The sequence below is a fragment of the Enhydra lutris genome, unplaced genomic scaffold, assembly GCF_002288905.1.
Source record: "Enhydra lutris kenyoni isolate GAN:26980312 unplaced genomic scaffold, ASM228890v2 scaffoldscaffold7, whole genome shotgun sequence".
NCBI lineage: Eukaryota > Metazoa > Chordata > Mammalia > Carnivora > Mustelidae > Enhydra > Enhydra lutris.
This window is the reverse complement of record NW_019154091.1, coordinates 2,695,789-2,717,256: the sequence shown is the minus strand read 5'-3', so window position 1 is coordinate 2,717,256 and position 21,468 is coordinate 2,695,789. Positions and strand designations below refer to the sequence as shown.

The 21,468-nt window shown below is 35.2% G+C and overlaps 1 protein-coding gene across 4 annotated transcripts in view; it reads right to left on the bottom strand.

Annotated features, from left to right (window-relative positions):
• LOC111142195 (nucleoporin 37) overlaps positions 1–21,468 on the bottom strand; it is a 43,978-nt gene extending 22,510 nt beyond the window's left edge. Inside the window, exons 1-5 of one of the 4 annotated variants that reach the window (XM_022495212.1) lie at positions 21,433–21,468; positions 19,961–20,181; positions 11,128–11,252; positions 7,523–7,595; positions 5,625–5,719 (exon numbers count right to left, since the gene is read on the bottom strand). In XM_022495212.1, coding sequence (XP_022350920.1) covers positions 5,625–5,719; positions 7,523–7,595; positions 11,128–11,252; positions 19,961–20,116 — 449 coding nt within the window. In that variant the 5' untranslated portion in view covers positions 20,117–20,181; positions 21,433–21,468. Of the gene's footprint in view, positions 1–5,624; positions 5,720–7,522; positions 7,596–11,127; positions 11,253–16,205; positions 16,310–18,837; positions 18,874–19,960; positions 20,182–20,812; positions 21,279–21,432 lie in introns of those variants that run through there. The other 3 variants (XM_022495211.1, XM_022495213.1, XM_022495214.1) reach the window with 3 other exon arrangements.

The window sequence follows — 21,468 nt, the reverse complement described above, 5'->3', positions numbered from 1 at the left end:
TAAACTACATAATTCTTTTTTTATTTTCAGCATAACAGTATTCATTATTTTTGCACCACACCCAGTGCTCCATGCAATCCATGCCCTCTCTAATACCCACCACCTGGTTCCCCCAACCTCCCACCCCCCGCTGCTTCAAACCCCTCAGATTGTTTTTCAGAGTCCATAGTCTCTCATGGTTCACCTCCCCTTCCAATTTCCCTCAACTCCCTTCTCATAATTCTTATGAACCTGTTCAGGAGATAGATTGTTTAGGAATGATGTCCCTAAGACCATAATTCTAGCTAATTATAATACTCCGTCTCTCTGAAATGACAAGTTAAACATTAGAAAATACATATATTTTAAATGTACATATTTTAAAACATATTTATTTTAAAAATTATTTTAAGTTGGCACTGAGTCAGAGAAATATTTCTTCTGCTCTTTATAGTACAAAATGTTAAGAATCTATATTGTAGTCCTGCTCCTATTATATAGTCTCTTTTGTTATATATGTGATAATGTAATATTCCTTTGTATAGACTATAGTATTTTATATAATAAAGCTTAGTATTCAAAAATTTTTGACATTTTATTCACTTATTTTATTTTACTCCCCATTTTAACCAATAATTCAGGGCCACTTAGTACATTCCCAATGTTATGGAACCATCACACTCTCCAGTTCCAGAACATTTTGATTATCCCAAAAGGGAACACTGTACCCATTGAGCAGTTTCTATTCCCTTCCACCCCTACTGTTCCTGGAAACCACTAATCTGTTTTTTGTCTCTATGGATTTCTTTATTCTGGAGATTTTATATAAATGGAATCAGAGAATATTTTATGTCTACTTTCTTTCACCTAGCATAAAGTTTCATCAATGTTGTAGCATGTATCTATACTTCATTCCCTTTTATAGCTGAAAGTGTTTCAAAATATGGATATACCACATTTTGTTTATCTAGCCATTTGTTCTTGGACATTTGGATTTTTTCTACCTTTTGACTATTGTGAAGAGTGCTGCTAGGAATATCCCTTTGTACATTTGTTTGAAGACCTGTTTTAATTCTTTTGAATATTTACCTTGGAACAGAATTGCTGGGTCATGTTTAACTGTTTGAGGAAATGACTAAAATGTTTCCACAGTGTCTATACCATTTTACATTCCCACCAGCAGAGAATGAGGGTTCTAATTTCTTCACAGTTTTCCCAACACTTGTTACTTTCTATTTTTGTTTGTTCTTTTCTACCCTTGTGAGTGTGAAACAATATTTCATTGTGGTTTTTTTTTAAAGATTTTATTTATTTGAGAAAGCGAGCGAGCGCATGAGAGGGGAGAAGGTCGAGGGAGAAGTAGACTCCCTGTGGAGCTCGGAGCCCGATGTGGGACTCAATCCCTGGACTCTGGGATCATGACCTGAGCTGAAGGCAAGTTGCTTAACGAACTGAGTCACCCAGGCACCCCTATTTCATTGTGCTTTTGATTTGTATCTCCTTAATGTCTAATGACACTCAGCATCTTTTCACGTGCTTGTTGGTTAGCTTATACCTTTTTTGGAGAATTGTCTATTCAAGACATTTGTCTGTTTTGTCTTTATTTTATTGAAGCATAATTAGCATATAGTGTTATTTTAATTTTAGGTGTACAATATAATGACCCAACAATTCTATCTGGGTTGTCTTTTGTTTGTCTTTTTAATGTTCAATTGTAAGAGTTCTTCATATATTTTGGATGAGACCCTTATGTTATGATTTGCAAATATCTTCTCCCATTCTGTGAGTTGTCTTTTTGCTCTTTGACAGTGTCCTCTGATGCCCAAAGTTTTAAATTTTGATGAAGTCCAATTTATATCTAGTTTGTTGTTGTTATATTCACCTTTGGTGTCATTTCTAAGAAATCACTGCCAGATCCAAGGTCATAAAGATTTGCCCCATGTTATCTTCTAAGAGCTTTCTAATTTTAAATAGATATTGTTGAGGATTTTTTCATCGATATTTGTAAGGGATGTTGGTTTGCAGATCTCATGATGCCTTTGGTATCAAGATAATGCTGGCATCATAGAATGACTTAGAAAATGTCCCCTATTTTATTATCTAGAAGTATTTGAGAGACTGGTGTTGATTCTTCTTTAAATGTTTGGTAGAATTCACAAATAAGGCATCTTGTCCTGGGCTTGCTTTGTTGGGAAGTTTTTGATTATTGACTTAATCTCTTTGTTATAGATCTATTCAGATATTCTCACTTTTTCTTGAATTTTGTGTTTCTGGGAATTTGCCATTTCATCTAGGTGAACTTGCTTGGTGTATAACTGTTCATAATACTCTCTTAAAATCTTTTTATTTCTGTAAGGTTGGTAGTAATGTCCCACTTTTTCTGATTTTACCAATTGGGGTATTCTGTCTAGCCAAAGGTTTGCTAATTCTGTTATATCTTTTCCAAGAACCAACTTTTGGTGTCATCAGTTCTCCATTATTTTCTATTTTGTTTATCTCTGCTATAATCTTTATTTTCCTTCTTCTGCTACCTTTGGGTTTCCTTTTTTCTTTTTCTAGCTCCTATGAGGTGTAAACTGAAGTTACTGATTCAAGTTCTTTCTTCTCTTTTTCCTTCTTTTTCAATGTAGGTATTTACAGACACAATTTCCCTCTGAGCACTGTTTTGCTACATCCTATCAATTTTGTTGTTTATTCACTTTTAGTCACCTCAGAGTACTTTTTTAAAAAAAATATGTCTTTTTTTTTGTTTTGTTTTCAAAGAATTTATTTATTTAATAGAAAGAGAAAAATCACAAGTAGGCAGAGAGGCAGGCAGAGAGAGAGGGGGAAGCAGACTTCCTACTGAGCAGAGAGCCTGATGTGGGGCTTGATCCCAGGACCCTGAGATCATGACTTGAGTCAAAGGCACAGGCCTACCCCACTGAGCCACCCAGATGCCCCCTCAGAGTAATTTCTAATTTCCCTTATGATTTCTTCTTCTTTGACTATTTATAGGTTGATATTTAATTTCCACATATTTGTAGATTTTTCAATTTTTCTCTGTTACTGACTTCTAGTTTATTCCACTGCGGTCAAAGAAGGCACTCTGCATGATTTTAATCTGTTAAAATTTATTTAGATTTATTTTTAGGCTTAACATACAGTTTATTCTGGAGAATGTTTCATGTGTACTTGAGAAGAATGTACATTCTGCTGATGCTGAAAGTGTTTTGTATACATTTGTTAGGTGTAGTTATTTATAATGTTATTCAAATCCACTCGTTCCTTATTGACCTTCAGCCTAGTTACTCTACCAAGCATGTATTTTTTTAAGCATGGTATTACCTGCATATAAAGCTACTCCCAAGATGAAACAGGCTCTGCTTATAATTGGACAAGGATTTTATTTGTCCAAGTGAACAAGTGAAACATGCAGATCCAAACTAATCAGTAGGATTTCTTTAGTATAGTGATAGGAATGATTCCTAGGATATAAATAGCTATTTCCATTGCTTAAACTGTAGATGCCATTTGGATAGTGTCTTTATTAGTAACTTGGCAATTCTATACTTCGAATTAATGAAGACAGTTGTACTGAAATGTTTTTCTCTTGTAATCCTATCAGAAGTCCTTCTTTCCTTTGTTACTATGAGAGTATATGATACCTACTACTCTTCCTTAAACTTCTTGATTTATGCTATTTCTTTTAAAAGTCTTATTTATACTGCTTTTGGCCCAAAAGGTTTGACTTTAATGGCCAATCAGAACTGTCCTTTATTTCTGATTGGTGAACTAAGCTGATGAATTCTAAATTTACCTCCCCAGCTACTGCTAAAATGATGTTATCAACCCCTATATCTCAGTGGCTTACAAAAATAAGCATAAATTTCTTGCTCATGAGTCTGTGGGAAGCTCTATTTCAAATGCCAGATGGGTCCATATTTGTTCCATTTGTTTCTCACTGTGGAACAATGAGAAACCAGTAGCCATCTAGACATGCTCATCTTATAGAAGACAGAGGACAGTAAGTCAAGACAAACCGGGTAAATCATTTAAATATCTGCTTGCATCGCAGCTGCTAACATTGTATCAGCCTAAGCTGTGGGAAAATCTCCTCCATCCTTGTGAAAGGGGGAGGGAGAGTAAGTATTTGCTGAACAATAACATCATCAACCACAGTCTAGCAAAATAAGGCAATTAGGGGCAACACAGTACGTTTTTTGAAAAAGTTATGTTTATTTAAAGGACTTACTTTGAAGTTAAGCCTTTCTCCTTTTTAGAGTAGTATTGTTCTTACTTTCATAAAATGATGGTAATAATAGAAGGCAGCAGACCTTTTAAAATTCTTATTACTTGACAAAATAAAAAATTGGCAACCTTCTGTCAGTCCCAAAATTTTAGGACAATTTTACTACGTTACAAAAGCCCAAAACTCTACTACAAGAAAAAAAGTAATCACAGACCACTGAATGTAATCCCAGGTCTCTGGCTATTGTTCACTATTCAGAGGCTATTCCTTGGCTTTCAAAGGCACTCATTTTCACCCTTCTCAGGTTTCATTATTCCAAATGCTTCTGATTAGGAAGGTCCAGGAGTTAGAGAACGAAAATGTCATTATTTATATCTAGTGATCTAATCTAACTTTTTACTTTAAAAATGGTCCCATTTACTCTTTAGGTCTCTATATAAACTTGGTTTTGTAACACTTTAGGCCCTAAAATCTTAATGGCATGTAAATCTTTCATGTCCTTGACATGAAAATTTTAACAGGCAGTACATAAAGAATAATGGCCTATGACTCTATAACTTTAAAAAGATGAGCTATTATGATTAAAATTTAAAAAGTAGCCAGTGGCTTTACTTCCAGTGTGAAAGGACACATATTTAATGGTTTTATATATATATATATACACAAATATTTATGAATACTAATGATTTTGTCATAGTCTTACCAAACATTAAAATTATATAAAATAGCAGAGCTGTGTTTTTTCCCCCCCTCATAGTACTGTTAAAGCAAGTGACGCAACTGGCATGCTTATAGAATTCCATTTCACTCCTAACTCCTCAGCTTATTTCCACCTCCTACTCTTGCTGTCATCTTGTTGTTTACTTGTGATATTCTCTAGCTTTAAGCAATATTAAAAAATGTCATAGCTATCTCATCCATTCCAAACTAGGGATGGAGTTGAAGAATAGGATATTGAAATGCATTATATCTGCAGAAAGCCTTATATGAGACTTCCAAATTAGTCAAAACAGGAAATTTCCTATGAGTCCTACTTTAGCAAATGAGATTTACAATTCATTTATAAACATTAACTTATCAGAAAGGATCTGTGAAATAACTTCATAATATGGCAGTTGCCTTTTATTATCTTACTGCTCTTACCCAATATTGGAGAATTTGACACAATACATATTTAAATTTCATAAATATACAAATCTACAATAAGAGGCAGAGAGGGAAGTTTCCATTAACTGGAATTCACCAGTTTTGAAACTCATGTTTGTGCCATGCTTACAATTTAAATAAAGTATGCATCTTTTACAACATCTTATAGAGTATATACAGAAGCTAAATTTTCTGTAATTTTTATAATGTAATTCTCATTAAAATAGGATGAAAATTGAAAAATGTGGTTTTAACATAAGTAACATACCTGCAGGTATGATCATCACTCACACTTGCAATTTCTTGGCCTTCTTTGGGATCAAACACCAAACCATTAATGAAATCTGAATGGCCCTCTAAAACCTGACATCAGGGGAAAAGGTAGTAAGAATACAGAAAAAAAAATCTACAAAATTTCTACCTAATATTTTTACTTCACTGCCTTAAAAGCTTTCACTGCATGCTTCCCTTCTCTATAAATATTTCTTAAGCAATCTGCTATTTTTAAGGCATGATTTATACACCCACTTTTTCTGGAAGGTTTATCTTGGAAAGAAGCTGATCATTCAACACACGCTATTAGCTTGATCTTTCTTTTCTAGTATGCATTTCTTATAAAAACACACACACACTTTTTTACAGTACCTGTCCTCATCTTACCTCCTCTCTTACTTGTTACATAAAGCTTAAATAAAAATTAAAGCTAGAAGAAATTTCTAGGGGCACTACACTGAGATAGAACCCCAAGTCATACCTACTGCTCTGCACACTAACTACTTAATAAACATAGTATGGGTTTCACCTTATGGGGTCTTTATTTACTTCCTCTATGTAACTGCCAGCACTGGAGACAAGTTAGTCTTAGACGCCCATAATCACAACAACCCAGAAATTCATTTTTGTTTTGTGGTGAGAACATTAAAGATCTACTCTCTTAGCAACTTCAAGTATATAAGCCATACTATTAACTATACATACTATGCTGCATATTTGGTTTGCAGAACTTATTTACCTTATAACTGGAAGTTTGGTACTCTTTGACCAACATCTCCCCATCTCCCCCAGCAACAACCATCTTACTCTCTGTTTCTATGAGTTTGGCTTTTTAAAAATCCACCTATAAGTGAGATCACACAGTATTCGTCTTTCTCTTATTTTACAGGGTTATTTATTATACTAATAGAAAACACATATATAGAACTTACTATGTACAAAACATTGTTCTATCTGTTTTGTATGAATTAGCTCAGTTAATCAATGCTCATAACCTTATGAGACAGATGCTATTATTATGCTCATTTTATAGATAAGGAACTGAGCACAAAGAAATGAGGAACTTGACCAGTCATACTGTTATTAACATGATAGAATTAGGCAGTCTGGATCCTGTGTCTGTGCTCTTCAGTGCTTTATAATCCCACCTTACCCTACATGCTGCACTGATCATTGGTTCTCTCGAAGTTTGACTCTCAACTCTGTGTGTGTTCATGTCTATTATACTCTTACTATACCCAAATGTGAATTTCTAAATCCCCTCATTTGCTGTGCCTACCTAATATTTTAATAAATGATATCAGATTTATAATCTGTAGTCCTTACTATAGCCAAAAATAGAGTACATGAGATCCTGAATTATATACTTTAAAGATGAAAATTAAACATCATTTTATTTTATTATTTTTAAAGATTTTATTTATTTATTTGACAGAGAGAGACACAGTGAGAAAGGGAACACAAGCAAGGGGAGGGGGAGAGGGAGAAGCAGGCTCTCCGCTGAGCAGAGAGCCCAATGTGGGGCTTGATCCCAGGACCCTGGGATCATGACCTGAGCCGAAGGTAGGCGCTTAATGATTGTGCCACCCAGGCACCCCTTAAATATCATTTCAAACTGAGATAAATCCAAGTAAAAAGGCAAAAATAATGTTTTAAGGGGTGCCTGGGTGGCTCAGTGGGTTAAGCCTCTGCCTTTGGCTCAGGTCATGATCTCAGGGTCCTAGGATGGAGCCCTGCATCAGGCTCTCTGCTCAGCAGGGAGCCTGCTTCCCCCTCTCTCTCTGCCTGCCTCTCTGCCTACTTGTGATCTCTGTCTGTCAAATAAATAAATAAAATATTGAAAAAAAATAATGTTTTAAAATAAAGAGTTATGAATTATACTTGTCAACATACCTTATATTCATTTTTATCTTGAAGATCTGAAGTAAATAATCTTATTTTCATATCAGCAGCTGAAGTACAAAATCTGGAAGTGAAAAAACAAAAACCAACACAAATCAATGACTAGAGCTACAAGCAGAAACAACGATGAATCTCACATACATAATGTTAAGTGAACAAAGCAGGACCAAAAAAGGATATTATTATTCCATTTGTATGAATGTTCATAAGTAGGAAAAAAAATAAACTTTATTGTTTTAGGGATGCATACATAGCTGATAAAACTATTTAAAAAAGAAAGAAAATAACTGTCACAATAATCATGAGCTTAATTATCTTTAAGGGTAAGGGAGAAAGATGATTTGGGAGGGGCACAGTGGGGACCTTGGGTGCTAGGAATGTTCTATTTCTTGACCTGGGTGATCATTACAGGTGTTTGTTTTACAACAGTTTGTTTTACAATACAATAGTAAAACAAAAGTTTTACAACAAACTGTGTATGTACTTTTTCTGCACTTTTTGGCATGTATGCTGTATTTCATAACACAAATAAAAGGTAAGAAAAACTAAAAAGCAAAGCTTATCTACCTAATTCTTCTCCTTTGAATTTCTCCTATTATTATTTTGGATATTCATATTTTCATATCCAGAGGAAACTGTAGAACAGACTTGCTACAACAACATTATTAATGTGAGATCTCCTAATGTAGATCTCATACTTATGTCATAAGAAATCATTTAAAAATCTCTCTTCAAAATATCATTTCTAAAATAGAAAAAGATTACTTTAGAAGGTTTCTAAAAGAAATATCCCAAGCAAAAGGTTTATAAAGTATTAGTAGAAGAGTAAGGCCAAGCTCAGTAAAAACATCAGGACTTACAGGGGTTAAAGATTATTTACTTAAAAAAAAATTAATGCAAGAATCTTATTAAAAGAAAAAAACACAGACACACACACACAACTTTATGTTTTTCCACTTTTCTCCAAACTTTGCTGCTTGAGTTTATACATGGTAAGTATATTTACACCATCCTTTAATTAAACCATAAAGCCTCAGAGAATAGAAGTAAGGTGAAGCATTACTTTCCAGCAAGTGTGAAGAAAAGCAAGTGGGGATGAACAGAGAGAGAGAGCAGAACTGAAGGCAACTAAATGCTAAAGATAAAACACTAGGAATGGGTTCTTTCTAGCTGTAAGTTAAGCTAACGATAAGACAGACACCAAGTTATACCTCAGTCATCTTTTTTTTTTTTTAAGATTTTATTTATTTGAGAGAGAGAGAATGAGAGGGAGCATGAGAAGTGGAGGGTCAGAGGGAGAAGCAGACTCCCTGCTGAGCAGGGAGCCTGATGCAGACTCGATCCTGGGACTCCAGGATCATGACCGGAGCTGAAGGTAGTTGCTTAACCAACTAAGCCACCCAGGCGCCCCATGAGTCATCTTAATACGTATTATACTTTATATGTGTGTGTGTGTGTGTGTATGTATATACACACACACACACACACATACATATATAATATAATGTATTTCTTATTTTACTTTATTTTTCTTATTTTACTTTACATATATATGTATGTAAAGTAAAATAAGAAAAATAAAGTAAAATAAGAAATACAAATATAGTTTAATCACAATTGTGTGAAGTTATTTATGAAAAAATAGGATACTGGGTGTAGAAATGGCCTTTAAAAATATTTTGTATATTCCAAATTTGATACAGTAAATGTGTAATGTTTTATAATAAAATATTTGATTTATTTAAAAACAAAACTGTGCAGTCAGCTTGCTCTAAAAATATTGTCTTTAAAATTGATGGCTGGTTAATATTCTGAATTTATCATATATATTTGCAGAAAAAATCTGAAGCTGCTTATCAGACAACATCAACAAAAAAGGTGAAACAGTAACAGCATATGTCATCTTATGACGTTAAAGTAGGATAGGAAAACAGGGATCAAGCAGAACCATGGAGGAAGATAGTTTGTCTAGCTTTCAAAATCTGCTAAAAAATGCAGAAACTAACTGACTCTTGTTTAACTCCAGATTTTGAGAACACTTTCTTTTAATATAAAAGGAAATGAACAGCAAACTGGCTATTAACAATGATATATGTATATTAACAAGTGCTGTTGTATGGATTATTTAAAATTCGGTTAGCTAAAATCTGTACAGCTTCTAGAAGAAAACAGAACATCTTCACAATGTTGCTGTAGGCAAATATTCTTTAGATAGGAAATAGAATCCATATGAAAAAGTGCTCAAAATCATGAGTCATCAGGGAAATGTAATTGTGGTTCCAAAAATAATGGCTAAAATAAAGACTGACAACAATAAATGCTGAAGAGCTGGTAGAGCAAGTTGAACATCTCTAGATTAACTGGTGGGGATATAAAACAGTAGAACCACTATGGAAACTGGTACTTTCTTAAAATGTTAAAAAAACATTCAACCACCCTCTGATTTAGCAGTTCTGCTCTTAAGAATAAGGAAACCATGTATCTACTAAGAGCTATATATACAGGGGTGCTCATAGCAACTTTAGTCATAGCAGCTGAAAACTGGAAACTGTCTGGTGTCTACTTAGAGGAGAATGGATAAACAAACAGTGGTATTTATACCATGTAATGGAATACTTTTCAAAAATAAAAAGAATCACTGGTAGTTATAACATGAATAAACCTTAAAAACAACCAACGAGGCACAAAAGTATATTCTGTATGATTCCACTTATATGAAGTTCTAGAATAGGCAAAATTAACTTCTGAAAATTAGATTAATGGTTGCTTTGGCAGAAGATGGGGTACAAGGATTGACTGGGAAGGAGTACTAAGAAACTTTTGAAGTGATGGAAATGCTATGTATTATCAGTACATGGGTTATACAAGTGTATGCATGGCAACACTGATCAAATGGTACCCTCAGAAGTTGAGAATTTCACTGTATGTGAATTATCCCTCAATTAAAAAAAAATTAGGTTAGTTCAGTAAGAGCTAACTAATGATTGCTATCTTGTTTACTAAAAAAAGGCATATCTTTTAGATTTGGAATCTGTGGAAGCAAGGTTAGTGTTTCGTAACAAACATTAAACAATCTGACACATATTGCCTTTGTGAAGAAGGCCTCAGCAGGTACTGTCAAGATTTTTCTCAAAAAGGAATTGTTCTTTTCAATGCTTTCATAAAAACTGAAGCCCAAGGATTAGAATTATAGTTTTATGTACTGTTAAACAAGAAAATGTGACACTGGCCTCTGTGTAGCAGTAAGGTTCATTAATGACTCAATCAAATCTACTTATTTTAACAGTTATACTTTCAATAAGTGGTAAATTCAGTGAAGAATCTGTGAAAATTTCAAATGATTCAGATGAAACTCAAGTAAAGAGCTTTGTAGTCAGGCCCCAACACATATTCAAGGCATCACTACCATGTTGCATATTTAAATCACAAATTCAGATAGTAAGACTAAATTAAGAAATAATGGCCAATGTTAAAATATCTAATATCTGAAATTGGGAAAAATGGAAATGGAGGGAAAAAAGTCCTTATCAAAAGGCTTCAGATCACTTAAAACAAAGGACATTAATAAATACTACACTTAATAGTTTTAAACTTACTTGATTACTGGAGGCAATGAATCAAGTCTAGTTTCTGGGCTCCACGCTATGCCATCGACCCTGACTCCATGCTGAAATGTTCGTAGTGTTTTATATTGAATTCCTTCAATGTCTGCTTCTTCCTCCTAAGCATATACAGTAAATGTTTTAAGAAGTTATGAAAACAAACACTGTAACATTCTGATTTTACCATAATGAAGAATTTATCAGGAGGCCATATATATTCTTTTGAGAAAGTTCAAAAACAGGTTAGATATAGAGATTTAACTGGTTAGCTGAGCAACACTGACAACAAAAATAGCTAAAACTGTCTAAGTCTCGTGGAAAACTCTATAGGACAACTAAAAACAAACAGTAAATATATTATTTTTTTTACACAGCATTATATATAGCACTATACATATGTAAGATGTTACAAATTGTTCATCTAATATTGTTATGGACTATGAATAGTGAATATGTTAATACAATCTGGTTAATTTAGTCTTTTTGATACAAGATTCTGGTTTAGATATTTAAAGTCAGCTTATTTACCTGCTTTGGTACTACTAAAGTAATTTCAGTTTATATTCATGGGAAGATGAGGAAAAAATGAATTTTGAAATATTTAGGTTTGGAAATAGGGATAATCACCTGAAAAAGTTTCCCATTGTAAAATAATGTAACGCAGCTATCTTAAGTACTTCTGTCCACATCCAAAAACTAACAGGTTCAGTTTGCAGGAAAAAAGGACAAAGTTTAGTGCCTGCACAAGGAAGGATGATTGGAGACTTCTGCAAAGATCCAGGTCCTTTAAAGGGGAAGTAGGGAAAAAACCCCCAAACCAAAAGTGCCACGTAAAATATCTACCATGGGTGAAGGCTAAGAGAGAAAAGCCACTTATGAGAAATCTCTACCATTAGCTGGCTGTGATATGAGTCTGTGGCTTGAATTCACATTAACTATGTGCTCCAGAAAATGACAATTGATTTCAAAATGGTCATATGCTGGTAGTGGCCCAGAGCACCTGACAGACAAAGGCAAATTCTCTTTGGATGAACTACCTCTACCCAGGTCTCAAAAAGTTACCACAGATATAGTTCAATCAAATATGATCTTACACAAATGTACTCAAACATGTGAAAACAAAGAACCACAAACACAAGTATGAGTAAGCAATAAGAGATTACCAAGAATGATTAGGCAGCTTTAAAAAAAAAACCAAATAAAACATTTAGATTAAAATATTGTAAGAAAAAAAATGCTTAGAGCAATTGGAATACAGACTTGAAAAAATTACTCAGAATGCAGAAAAGAGAAGACAAAAAAAAAAAAAGTAAAAAGGGATTCAGTGAGAAGTTCCACTATATATCTCATTTGGGTTGTAGAGGAATAAATAGAGGGAATGAGCGAAGAGGCAATATTTGAAGATGAAGAGATAATAGCAAAGGATCCTCCATACTTGATGACAGGCACCAATACATATATTTAGATAGAACAATATGTCCCAGACAGCTTAAATAAAATCCACAGGCAGATACAACATAGTGCAACTTCAGAATACACACACAAACTCTCATGATATAAGTTTATGTGTATGTGTACATACAGACTGAGGGAGGGGAGGGGGAAGGGAGGGAAAAGAAAGCAGGACGAGGATGGGGCTTTTAGCAACAGCAACCAGAAAGAAAAGACAGGTTTCCTATATAAGAGATTTCCTATAAAAGAATTAGAACCATAGACTTCTTGGCACATAGCTTCTTGAAACAACAAATGCATGAAGATAGTGGAACAAGATCTTCAAAACAATGACAGAGAAGACTTTAGGACTATACACACAACCATACTGTTTTTCAAGAATGAAGTTGTATTAAATATATTTTCAGAAAAACAAAAACCAAGATTTAAGCATCAGCAAACCCTCACTAAAAGATCTCCTAGAGCAGAGAATGGCAAACTATGGCTGGGCCAAATTTGGTCTATACGTTGGCTTTGTATGGCCCATGCACTGAGAATTTCTATATATATATATATATATATATGTGCATATATATATATATATATATGTGCATATATATACGTATATATATATATACACGTATATATATACATATATATTCACACACACATATATATATATTTTAAAGATTTATTTGAGAGAGAGTGCGTGCATGCGCACAAGCGGGGGGTGGGGAGGGAGAAGCAGGCTCCCTGCTGAGCAGGGAGCCCAGTACAGGGCTTGATCCCAGGACTCTGGGATCATGACCTGAGCTGAAGGCAGGCACTTAACTGACAGAGCCACCCAGGTACCCCCTCATTTTTGTATTTTTAAGGAGTTGTAGAAAACAAAGAACAATTTGCAACAGGTACTGTAAGTGGCTGGAAAAACCTAAAATATTCACTATCTGGCCCTTTACATAAAGAACTTAGTAATAAACTTTCTCTCGTAGTAAAGGGTGTACTTTATTACACCCTTTACTACAAAATGACCCCAGAAGGAAGGCCTGAGATTTAAGGAACAGTGAGTAAAAAATCAAAGGCAAACAGATGGGTTAATCTAAACAAATATTAGCCCTATAACACATAATTTGTGGCTTAAAATGAAAAGAAAAACAACAGGACTAAAATATGATAGTGATATAAGTCTGGAGGGGTTGATAGTTCAAGAGTCAAAGATCCTTATTTTGTTCATGAAGAAGTTAAAGATTTTTTTTTAAAAAAGATTTTTATTTATTTGTCAGAGAGAGAGAGCGCGAGAGCACAGCAGGGGGAGCAACAGGCAAAGGGAGAGGGGGAAAGCAGGCTTATTGAGCAGGGAGCTGGATGCAGGGCTTGATCCCGGGACACTGGGATCATGATCTGAGCAGAAGTTAGATGCTTAAGGACTGAGCCACCCAGGCACCCAAATATATTAATTTCGACTTTGTCTAATTAAGTATGCATGGTAAAGTGTCTTTGGTAACCATTAAAAGAGGAGAAACAGCATGCAAAACCTCCAAATTATCAGGGAAGAAAACAATGAAAGGAGGAGGTAACAAAACACAAACAGAAGACAAAAGAATATGCACACTGGCAATGTTTTCAAGGGTAAAAAATTAAAAATAAACCAAATAGCCAATAGAAGAGTAGATAGGTTAATTATGCTATATGTGCAAAATATACCATACAACAATGGAAACAAATGAATTTTGACATGGAGTATCCTAACAAATACAATGTTAATAGCAACACATGGTAGAAGAAAATAATACAGAATAATTTCATTGATAAAATTTGAAACATGAAAGCCAATATACTCCTTTGCAAGACCTACATATATGGTAACTCTATAAAGTAAAAACAAAGTAAAACAACACAAAATTTCAGGCATGGTTACCACTTGAAGGTGAGAAGGAAAGGCAGTAAGGGAAGAACACCCAGAGGGCTTCAGAAGAATTACTAATGTTCTACTTCTTTAGCTGGGTAGTAGGCATCCAGGAATCTATTTTATTGTTCTTTATACCTTATATAGATAACATATATTTTAAAATACTTTTTATAGGCTTGAAAATACTAAGTTTAAAAACTGTTTTGTTATTTAAATCAATGCCCCAACTGGATCTAGAGACTGCAGCAAAATTTTTCATGACAAATTTTTCCAAGGACTCCTCTGTATTAAGTGATACAATTATCTTTTTATAAGTTCGTAGAATTATAAAATAACACCAGGGGAAAAATCCAGAGCAGGTGAAACTTACTTAAGGGATACATATGTCTCCATAGATAGGATATTATCTGAAGGCCTCTTCTAAGAATTTCATTCATCCTGAATCTAAATGCAAGGTTTAAGTGAATCCTATTGAATGTGTTGATTTTTCCAGGATAAAATGTCTTTGGGATCCTAGCAAAGCCATTTCACAAATACATTCCACATGGTTTTCTCTACATAATTCTAATGCCCCTTGAAAAATAACTTTAAGTTTCAGACAAACTTGAGTTAACAGCATAAGTTTTTCCATAAATGAAAATAGGAAATAGAAATGTACTTATCAAAGAAAGAAAAACACTGTCAAATTTTGTTACTTCATAATCTGTGTGTATAATAACTGTATAGCTAACAGCCAGATATGCCAAGGCAGCAACCACTAAGCAATTTTAAAATCAGGTTAAGAGCCTAATCATAGCTGACTTCATAGTTTGGGTTACATCTATTTTTCCACACTGGACAAATCAATCTTCTAAAAATGAAGTTTTTACCATCAAAACACAGATTACTTTGCTACTGTAACAACAGTGTTGACAATTAGGTCCTATAATTTGTTACCCAAAGTATATATAGAGTTATTGGATGGCCACGGAGATAAAGAAATCCCAGGGATTGTATAGCTTGCGCTTTATGTATTACCAGTGAAACCTTTTTTCCTGGCAGCAATGCCTGCCACCGAGCCAACTAAAAGGCCAGGGTGTGTGTGTGGTATAGGCAGAGACAAATGCTATTTTGGGTTTAGTCTGGGGTGTAGGCAGTATTGTATAGGCAGGAAATTAAGAGCCTGTGGAAAACTTGCTGCAATACAAATCATTATAGAAGGCTCTGGTGTGCTTGAGGTTGGGACAAAGCCAGGTTGATGAAAGGGCTCTTGTAAGGGTTTGAAATTGGCAGGCCCTCCCACCATACCCAGTTAAGGCCAAATACAGAATTTTAGTCAGATGAGACTGTAAAGTTTACCTAGTCCACTTCTTTCACCTCACACTTGAATTTGTATAAAATCTGGAGAGAGTTTGCATAACCCTTCTCTGAACATTCTCAGTGACAGGGAACTAGCTACTTCTTGGGGGAGCTTATTTAACTCAAGTTAGAACTTGAATTAGAATTGAAGTTCTAATTCAAAGAGCTCTCTTTAACATTAAAACCAAATCCGTTTTCATGTAAATTCTACTAATTGCTCCAAATTCTGCTCCCTGGAACCATATAGATGAAATCTATTTCAGTGAAGACAAGTATTTGGCCACAGCTGATCTTAGGTGAACACAATGGAAGAAGATTCAGTGTCAGTCTTAAAGCACTATAAGCCACAACTTCACCAAAGACAGAACTGACGAATAACACAAAATATATTTACCATTCTGAGTCTAATCCCTCTTTCACATGGCAGTTTTAAACATTTTAATACCATTCTGAAATGTCTTCAAATACGTTATCTCATTTGCATCATAACATACACTGCTGAGAAATGAAGTAAAGATTAAAGGATATAGAGCTATGCTGTCCAATATGGCAGCCACTAGCCACATGGGGTTATTAAGTACTTGAAATACAGCTAGTTCAAACCATGTATACTTTATAGAGTACAAAATCCACACCAGATTTAAGACTTAGTTTAAAAAGTATATAAAATATCTCATTAATTTTTTATGTTGGTTACACATGAAATATTTTGGATATGCTGGGTAAAATAATACATTAAAATTAATTTCATCTGATTTTTACTTCTTATAATGTGGTTACTACAACACTTAAATTTATATTTGTGGCTCACACTGTATTTCTATTGCACAGCACCGAATTAACTCCTTTTGGCAGTTTAATCATTGCACTGTTTCATAGTGAACATCCAGGTGACTAAAAACTGTTAAGTCACAATTGTCCCTTTTAGCTTCAGCAGTCTATCATTTTAAGACTTGATTAAATTTTAGCTTGTTCAACTTGGCACATTAATCCAATCTATTAAATACTTAAATTCTAAGCACAGTGTCTGGCATACAACAGGTGCTCAATAAATACTTGTTAAGTGGAGTTTATCATTCAAAGCATTTGGTATTCTTCTCAGCTTCACGTTCTACATAAATTCAATGTGCTTGCTTAAATCAAATGTTCTCGAAATTTAAGTCCCCAATTCGTTATTGGTGATCCTTTGAATAGACTTTGAAACTTTCATGTTTGTCTACCCTTTGCACATAGGACTTCTTATAACAGTTTTCTTACTGCATGGTTTTACACTTAAACATCTTGAGGTCAGGGTCCTTGCTTTTTTAACATAGGTATTACCAGTTCTGTTTTGCACTTAATACTTGACAAATACATGACACCAATTAATAGTACAAGATTCAGCTCAAATTTCCAACATATTCAAAAGAACACCATAAGATTCTGAAAAATGCTTTGTTGAAATTTAAATCTACTGTATTGACAGTGTTTTCCTGAGTCTTAGAATGAGTATTGCCTTTCCAACAGGCATGTGGAAAACTTTCAATTCAATTTACCTTTACTTAGTTTTCTCAGACAAGAGGCATGAAATTGGATGCTATGGAACTTGAAGTTTCTAACATGAGAGAATAGAAACAACGCTTAATAGCGTTTAATTAGATAACAAAATAACTTTAAAGGGAAACGATAATATATTATAAATCCTCAAGGGCAAATTATTGGGACCCGAATCTCCTCCAGAACTGTTAGAATTATGGCTTCAATCTATCTGAAGAGCAGCATCAAAGGAAAAGGGGTTTATAAAATGGGGTATACAGCTTGTTTTTTCATTTACTAGTCATATAAATCCCTGAACTTCTTTGATGTACAATGGAAACTCTGGACAGGGACAGTTGCTTAATTTTATTGCCAGTACTTGGCACAGAAACTTGCCAAGTTAATAAAATTCAATTCTTCCTTTAGGTAGTTTGGCTGTAAGACCTAGATTGCCAATCTGACAGGTCTGAGGATCAACAAGGACAATGCGCAAGACATGACAGAGCAATACAAATGTTTTTTGCTAGTTCTTTCTTCTCCATCATCTTTTTCTCTCTCTCTGCCACTCATCACCTTTTTTTTTCCTGATTTTTTTTTTCTCCCTTCTTGACTTTCTCATTTCTTAGCTGAACATAAATTAGAGCTAAAACATATCTTTTCAGTATTTTTTTTAAATACAATTCTGTATTCAGTTCTTAATTTTAAAAGTAATGTGGGGCGCCTGGGTGGCTCAGTGGGTTAAAGCCTCTGCCTTCGGCTCGGGTCATGATCCCAGGGTCCTGGGATCGAGCCCCACATCGGGCTCTCTGCTCCGCGGGGAGCCTGCTTCCTCCTCTCTCTCTCTCTGCCTGCCTCTCTGCCTACTTGTGATCTCTGTCTGTCAAATAAATAAATAAAATCTTTAAAAAAAAAAAAAAAGTAATGAAAACTTAGTTTCACCTGTAGGGAGCTCCTTTATTCTTCTGTGGGTTAGTAGCCTGCACCAGAAAAATGGTTTTACCATCCGTCTTTTTCAAGAGTGTATTATATTATTTCTCCGAATCATGTGGACTTTTTATGATCCTAACTAAGTAGTCCAGCTAAAGTCAGGCCATGGGTCACTTAGCCTGAAAGCTAGCAATTTCTACCCCAATCCTAAGAGACAATGTGGGAAAATGTAAGAGCTCTTGTATTCTACTCAGACACCAAAAAAATGAAGCCTTTAATTCATACTTTTTCCTTAGCATAAATATGCATGCAGTCTAATTTTGTATAACTTTATTTAATGCACTGTAAAATGCTAAACATTTATGACGCCAAAACAGTATACTGAAATAAAATATTGCCTCCTGAGTAAGAGAGTAAATAATAATGTTTATAACAGTACTTTAGTGGTAAAGTTACTTTAAATCTTTGAAAACTGATCAATGCCAAATTACCTCACCAATTAATCTTAATTTGAGAAATATTATTTTAGGAAAAATATTCTGATAAACAAATTATTAGCCAAAATTTCTAAGGGTTGAACTCACATTGTTTAGACTCTTTCACATGTGGAACTGGCTTTCCTGTAAGAAAACATCATATGTGCTCACCACAATGCAATCTTGCTTTGGTGATTAAATATGGGCTGGTGCTCGGGGCGCCTGGATGGCTCAGTGGGTTAAAGCCTCTGCCTTCGGCTCAGGTCATGATCTCGGGGTCCTGGGATCGAGCCCCACATCGGGCTCTCTGCTCAGCAGGGAGCCTTCTTCCTCCTCTCTCCTCTCTCTCTCTCTCTGCCTGCCTCTCTGCCTACTTGTGATCTCTGTCTGTCAAATAAATAAATAAAATCTTTAAAAAAAAAAAAAATATGGGCCGTTGCTGGGGGGCAACACTGACCAGATTAGTGACAGTTAAAAAAAAAAAAAAATCTATCTATCTATATATATATATTTTAATTGTGCCAGATGCCTTCTAGGAACATCACATGACATACTAACTACATTCTCACAAAACCCTATTAAGTATTATTTTCCTCATTTTTATAGAAGAGAGGTTAAGTACCTGCTCAGGGTCATATAGTTATTAAGAGGTAAAGCCAGGCAGAAGTAAGAACCTAAGGATTTTGGCTCCAGAGTTCACTGTCTTAATGACTATGCTAAATTGCCTGTTCAATTAATAGGGTCCCATACTGTGTATACACTGGATGTATGCTTTAGATGTACAAAAAGCATGAGAGCATACTAATACAGAAGCTGAATATCACGACAGCTGTAAAATCTCCTGGAGGATCATTCTTTAGGCTTGTTTCCTATGTCAAAGTGGAATGTAGAAAAACTGGGTTAAGTAATTACTTAGGTCTCATTTGAGACCTAATTTCTCTGTACATACCAAATGTTCAGTTAGCCACAACCTTCAATTACGAGAATATTCCATTTCCAAACATGAGGCAAAAAGAGAAGCCTCATAGTCTTTTTTTTTCACTACCTATTTAATGTATGCACAAATCTCAGGCATATATTACTGGAAATATCTTCCTCTATAGTTCTTCATGTCATTTTTTCTCTTACATTCAAGCTCAATATGCTTTCCAAGTTTACCCAGTTTGCCAAAGTTTGTTTTTTTAACCAGTGAAATAGCTTCACTGTCATTCACTGAATTTTGTACACTAACCTGAAATGTACACATGCCAACCACCACATAATTACCGCCACCATATGCAATTAGGTTTCCTGGATCCCCACTGTCAAAGGGATTAAATTCTACCACATGCACATAATCTTCACAATCCACAGTGTAGGCAGCATTTCTTGTGGCATCTTGCTTCATCTTGTATGTCAATACTTGAGCAGTTGTAAAAATAAAATAGCCTTCTACTGGATGAGGTCACGAAACTGTGGATTACAGCACAGACATAGTTAGACAGAAACCATCAAAGTGTCAGTCACTTTCAGCAAATGAATCAAAATAAGGACATGGTATTTCAGATGCCACAGACAGCTACAAAAAAAACCAAACCACACCAAACCAGGTACTTCTTTAAATACTTCATGAATAATACCTGCAGAATAAATCATCATATCCTGTTTAGATTAACAAAAAGATAGTGAGTACTTGAAGATGGAATCAGTTTAGTAGTGAATATATTCATAAAAAATTAATGATAGTTAACATTTACAGAGCACGGCTTGCAGGTGCCACGTTAAGGATTTTACTGACATTATGACACCTAATACTTGCAAACCTAAGAGGAGGCAAATGGTTCCCATTTTACAGAAGAAGAAATCGAGGCTTTAATAGGTTAGTTAGCTGCCAAGCTCATAGAGGAGACAGCATTTGAAATACTTTACTAGGTGTTGGACACCAGTGCTAGAGAAGCAAAACAGGCCTCCGCCGCGAAGATCACAATATCCGGTAACAGTTACGATTCTCTGTGAAAAGCACAATTAAGACCTGGAGAAAGAGTGCCAAAATGTGTGATATAAAAATGATATTCGTAAAATCAGGCACAAAACTTCCACCAACCTGTTATGGCCTGATGTGCACTCTGGAAGTAGCATTCCCAGAGGAGACTTAGGGATCTAAAGAGGTCTTTTTTCCCCCCTCCTCCCTTAACTGGATGCAGTTGTCCTGAGAATAGTTGGGCTCAGTAACGAACTCATCAAGACCTGGTTAAGTATTTACGGAGAATCAGAGGAATCCCACCTCAGGGAGCCTATAAACTAGTAACAATACGAGTGGGAATCCAGACTGGACATTTGTTAAGGGTGACCAGCAGGTGGACGCCCATAGAGGCACAGCGATGTGGGAAGTGGAAAAGATTCGAGGTCAGGAAACTCGGTCCCCTTATCGCTTGTTAAATTGTGCCCAGTCTCACTACATTTTCAGGGTTTCACTGTACGGCGAGCTGGACTTGCCCTCTAAAACTGAAGAGCAGAACAGGGAGGAAACAACTGAAGTACCCGCAAAAAGCTCCAACGTCTCTCCCAGACAGGCAAGTCCCGTGAGCCCCGCTACCACCTCCCGAAGCCCGAGGTCAGAGGGAAAACGACTCGGGAGAGAAGGAACTCGCAAGAATAGGATGGGAGCGCTGGGCGGCCAGTTGCAAACCCGCGCGAACCCTCACGTTCAGGAGCTATACGCACCAAGTTGTCGGAAACTAGCCAGAGGGAAGCTGGTCT